This window comes from Setaria viridis, chromosome 4, assembly GCF_005286985.2.
Source record: "Setaria viridis chromosome 4, Setaria_viridis_v4.0, whole genome shotgun sequence".
Classification (NCBI taxonomy): domain Eukaryota; kingdom Viridiplantae; phylum Streptophyta; class Magnoliopsida; order Poales; family Poaceae; genus Setaria; species Setaria viridis.
The window spans coordinates 14,936,400-14,942,156 of record NC_048266.2 but is presented as its reverse complement, the minus strand read 5'-3'; the positions used below and the strand labels follow the sequence as shown (position 1 = coordinate 14,942,156).

At 44.5% G+C, this 5,757-nt stretch overlaps 1 protein-coding gene across 1 annotated transcript; it reads right to left on the bottom strand.

Moving 5' to 3' along the window:
* Positions 1 to 4,388: 4,388 nt before the first annotated feature.
* Positions 4,389 to 5,501, bottom strand: LOC117853472 (uncharacterized). The gene has a single exon (XM_034735823.2). It carries the CDS (start codon positions 5,499 to 5,501, stop codon positions 4,389 to 4,391), a length of 1,113 nt encoding a protein of 370 aa, XP_034591714.2.
* Positions 5,502 to 5,757: the final 256 nt, after the last annotated feature.

Genomic DNA, 5,757 nt, shown 5'->3' with positions numbered 1-5,757 from the left:
GAAATTAGCAAGGGAGAATCGAGTGGAGAGGCACACCTGCAATACCGACGATGGAGGAATCGAATGTTGGAGCTCCCAGCCGCACGCCATGGCTATGCCATGTTGAAATCTGGGAGATCGATTTGAATGGAGGCAACCTTCTTCACGGTCTGGCGACACATTTTGGAGCAGCACAGGGATCTAATAGCAAAATTGTTTAGCCAATGCAAGTGGTAAACTGTAAAATGTCCTGTGGAATTGTTTGGTTCACCTAGGCCCCCGCACGTTTTCGATCTGGTGGTCCATATTGGAAGTTTCCATGGTTGCACAAAGCATTGAGTTTGCACTACATATTTAGCCTAATCACATGCAATACTTATTTATTCAATAATTCCTCCCTCCTCTCGTCTATGGAGCCCACCCTCTCTCTCCTTCTCTCCTCTCACCACACGAAAACCGGACCTTGTTATCCATGCGAGACCAGCGATGAAAAGGTCACTAGCTGTGTTCTCTCTCTGCCTTCTCTTTCTTCCAGGACAGCAAATATCCAACGTCAGCTAGCGACGTAGTTGCCCGTTGAGAACGCCCTTGAATAGGTCCAAATAAAAGCAGCCAACAAAAGTCCTAGTAGAGCCGTCTGTTGTTCGGTTCAGCCAGCGGTTTGCAGCACACGTGTACTTTGCAGTGGTGTTACAATGGGATAATCATCATGCCCTTTCCATATGAAATTCCTGTTCCGCAGCCCCACACATGGTCTAATCCAAGATTCCCTGTCATTCAATTTCTCACCGCTAGGACCCACGAGGGACTAAATATATTTATTAACTATCCACATTTTCACTTTCCTTTAGTTTCGTTATTCATTTCTCTCTCGCCTCGATCTCTCATGTACATCAACTCCATTAATTCGAGCAAGGCGGAGGGATTTAATAATGGTGGCCGCTAGTTAAAGCTCCAGGTGCAGCGGAAACCCCTCTCTACTGGCATCAGTTCTTAATGTCGGAGATGATTCCTGCTATCAATCATTGTACATTATTGGAGAATGCTTGATCAAATGAGCGAAGAACAGGGGTAAATGTCAGGTTAGCACGGCAACTGAAGTTCAAAGAGGTAGGCCTCAGTACAACAACCACGCTATACACCATAGCAAGTTTTTTTTTCCTTTTCTTGTTTCATGTGAAAAGATTCTCTCAACACTTTCTAGAAAATATTTTTTCAGATTAAATTATTTAATTTGGAGAATATTTATTTCTATGAAATGAGTTTTACAGAATAAGTTCAAGAAAATTTCTCCAAAAAACATTTCTGGAAATGTTTAATTTCTAAATATATATATATTAGAAAAAAAAATATATATAAATGTTTTCCTAAAAAATTGTTAAAAATGCCCTTTCTTGATAGAAGTGGCAGGGTCCATGTGGGCGGTCACTAGAGTACACCTTTTTCATACAGGGGTCAACTGAGTGCATGCTAAAACTGTAAATTTAAAGCTATATGCACAAATAACAAAATCAAGTGATTGTTTTAGAATTTGAACAATTTCTTATGTATCAGCCACATACCCATGTGACCATCATAACTATATTTAAAAAAGCAACTGATAAGTTTGCTAAAGCTAAGCAACAACATGCTGCCTCGAAAACTCATCATGACAGATTCAAAAAAAAAAACTCATCACGACATTTACTTTGATAGGACGAATTATCTACCACGTATGTATAATGATTGATTGCATGAATCATCTCCATCATATAGCATGAATCATTCAAGTTAGTGTAAGTTATTTCCATAAAAAGAAAGACATCATCTCTGCAGCCATAGATCTGGGTTGTACTTGCAGTAGTAGCAAATAAACAGACAGAAGAGAACAAAGTCCAAACACATTAGGGCAAAAGAGTTCAGCAGATTAGGGCTACCAAATAAATTGTTGCAAGGGTATCAACCATCACCATGCTACATACATCGCAACAAGAAGCATGTATAAAACTCGCTAAACATGGAGCAATATTTGTCTGAGACCAATAATGAAATATGATTTGAATCTCATTCTCTGGTACCACACATTCCGCAAGGCATTCAACGGGACATAAGTTTGGGCATGTTCATGACCTCCAGTCCTGCACAAATAAGATAAGTTTCTTAATAAGAAAGAAGGAGGGCTTACTAGTTATACAAGATGCTAGAGAAATAAAAGGAAATATTTTCAAGAAACAGAAATAATCACGCTTATGAAAAAGTTAGCTGTAGACCTTGCTTCATTCAGTCACTCGTCCCTGGAGTCGTTGATGATGACCCGCATTGCTCTTGAAAAGGAACTATAGCCTCCACAAGACCTGAAGAGAAGCAATGCTACTCAGTTAAATGGTAATAGAATATGTTAATCTTATGATTCAGAAGAAATACTTAGAGCATTGAAATCACAAAGAATAAATGAAACTGGCTGTTAGCCTCTGCATTGTGAATATATTTGACAGGAATTAACTGGAACTGTGTTCCATCTGTTTGATGCCAGATTGCCAGTACAGAGTTTTGGAACAATTGGGCTGTCCAAACGTCTGGTGGTTCCTTAGCTTCATTCGTATATACAAAGCATTAGCATAAATGCTATCAGTCATTGAATTTTCGTATCTTTCGCAATAACTATCCACAGACACAATCAATTTATTCATAGATACTGACCCATAGACAGGATTAGTAACACTATGATCACATGAAACCATCAATCCAGAACTGATGGTATGAACTTGGAAGTGGATAGCTAGTCGAGCAATCCATATATATAAAAGGCGACATATAAATAATCTGAATCTATATATGAACATGGCATAGGCACATCATCTGATAGATGCAAGTAACCCCACACATAATTAGGAACACATCAGTTAAATTGCAAGTACCTGGGGGCACTGGGCATAGCACATATATCATCGGAGTGACTTTAAGCAAGATAGAAATTAAAAAAATGAAAATTATGTATGCCTGTGCATACGGTGTCAGTAAAAAAGAATTTCAGTTGTTCACTAATATAAATCAGAATTCCGGCAGATAATTAAATGTTCTTACGATGTAGAACGGAAACAAAAACTGTATATATCGAGTAGCAAAGGCATTGTGTTCATGTATCATCTATCTTGATTAGACAATGTGAACTGAGAACTAGTTGATCATCTAAGAAGGCTCTTCATAACTTCCTTCCACTACAAGATTTAGAACTATTGCCTAGAGTATCCTACAAGTGGCCGACGGGAACTCCAGCATCATTAGTATCTCCTCTCCAATGGCTGATGGTAGTTTAGCAGCAAAGTAGGATTTCCCAATAGTAAAAATTAATTCCCGACCAACCATTTGCCGACCAAGAATAGCAGACGGAATGGACACCGCTTTTTCAATAACTCTCAGCATATGTTAGAAATCTTGTAGTGTTCACATATATGAAGCATTAGCATCAATGCTATCAGTCACTGATTTTTAGTATATCCTGCGCAATAACTATCAACATACACAATCAATTTATTCAAAGTAGGTCACCCCATGCATGGACAGGACTAATAACGCTATAATCACATGAAACCATCAATCCTGAAATGATGGTAAGAACTAGGAAGTGGATAGCTAGTCCAGCAATCCAGATATAAACGCGACATATAAATCTGATTCCATATATGAACATGCACATCTGATGCAAGTAACCCCACACATAATTAAGAACACATCACTTAAATTGCAAATACCTGTGGGCACTGCCGCACTGGGGGACATCACATATATCATCTGAGTGACTTTTAGTGAGATAGAAAACAAATGTAAAATTATATGCGCATGTGTGCATACAGGTGTCATTGAAAAAGAATTTCAGCTGTGCACCATATGAATCAGAGTTCTGGCAGATAATTCAATTTTCTGACGGTGTAGAACAGAACAAAAAAAACTGTTTATCCTGAGTAGCGAAGGTCCCGTGTTCATGATCATATATATCTTGATTAGACAATGTGAACTGAAAACTAGTTGATCATCTACTCAACACAAAGTAGGCTCTCCTTTTGCCTTCCGTTGCCTTGTATGTTCATGCATTCGTTATTAGATGCAACTCGGAATTTCATTGAGCAACCTCATGCGAGTTAAACCTAAAGTAGACAAGTATGCTAATTAACTAACTAGTTGCCTATGGTGATATATATTTAACTGGGTGCTCAAGGGGAAATTCCTGAACCAGAAGATGCAGTACTAGTGAATATATAGTATGCATCCCCAAAGCAAACCACCATTACATGATCTGTGGATCAATATGCAAATGATAGATTGTGCGACCGGCAACATGATACCGGATACTAAAATGCAGAAAGCACACTCAAAGGAAACAAGAAAGAATAATAGAATTACTAAGATTGTAAGTTGTAGTTATGTACTATTTATATATTACCGTTGGCAATGGAGGGTGCTAGGTCCCAAGGGAGGACGCAGCGCCTGCAGCGCGGCGCCACGAGCTTGTGGGCATCCTTGACGAACCCCACGACCCGATGCGCAGGCACATCGACGCCAAAGAGGCTCCTCCTTAGGAAGAAGTAGACCACGTTGGGGCTCCTGGGGTTCACGAGCACGATTTCAGGGATCATCTTCGGCAGCTGCGTGTCCTTATAGCTGGGGTCGTTCCAGATCTCCTTGAAGCTCATCTCGTACGTCTTGAGCCACCGGACGCTGCAATCGCGGTCGCCGGTAACAGGGTCAGGGATCCCCGTCCACACGACCACCTTCCTTTCGGCGGCCCGGCCGTCCAGATCAAGGTCGCGGGCGATGTCCACGTACCGCAGCATCTGGTTGCTCACGCTGATGCAGCGGATGGTGTGGAGGAACGGCTTGGCCTCATGGATGTAGCGGCCCGGCGGGAGGTTGTGGAAGCGCAAGGCGGGCAGGATGGTTGTCGGGTCGCAGCTGATGAGCCCCCATGAAAGGTCGAGGAACCAGAGCCTCCCCTCGTGGGCGACCACGCCGGAGGGAGCCCACTCCCTGTCCATGGAGGACAAGGGGCTGGGCAGGTCCGTCTCGATCCAAAGACGCTCGCGGGAGAAGAAGCGGAGGAGCTTGGCGCGGCGCATGCCGACCTGGAGCTCCGCGATCACGTAGTCGCCAGCGAACAGCCCGGGAGTGAGCCCGACGCTCCTGAGGTTGCAGGTGGCGGGCATGGACGCAGGGCGCCGGGGGATGTGCTCGGCGGATCCCGTGGTCGGATAGCGAGACGGATCCCCGGGAGGCGGGAGGAACTCCCGTGCCACGATGAGATCGACGGTCTCGCTGGGGGCCTCGCCGACGGTGAAGCAGATCAGGAGGCCGGTGGGGTCGGCAGCGATGAGGTAGGGCACCTTGTCGGGGCGGGTGGCCTCGGGACGGGCGCTCGGGCCCACGCTCAGGATGGTGACCCGCGGCGGCGCCCTGAGCGCGGTGGAGATAGCGGCGGGGTTCTCCGCCTCCGCTTGCTTGGGGACGACGCCGAGAAAACGGCGTAGGATCACCCACGGCGCAGCCATCGGGGCTCGGTGTGCTTCCGCTTGGGGGCTCGAGCAGCTGCAGCCTGCAGCGAGCGAGCGCAGTGGAGAGTGAGGACTGGGCTTGGTGATTTGGAGGATTTGGGGGAGAATGCGAGGGGCAGCTTGGTAATTGTATCAACACGTGAACTGAGTTGGCTTTTTGGAGGAAGATTTCTTCGTTCCAGCACACGCCAGTTGCCCAGCCTAACTGAAGGAGCAGATGTCAGTTTTGCTTTATGTGGGCCTCCTTTTCCTG

What these genes read in the sequence shown, in the direction of transcription:
- LOC117853472 (XM_034735823.2), bottom strand. Translation starts at nt 5,501, where the DNA reads ATGGCTGCGCCGTGGGTGATCCTACGCCGTTTTCTCGGCGTCGTCCCC.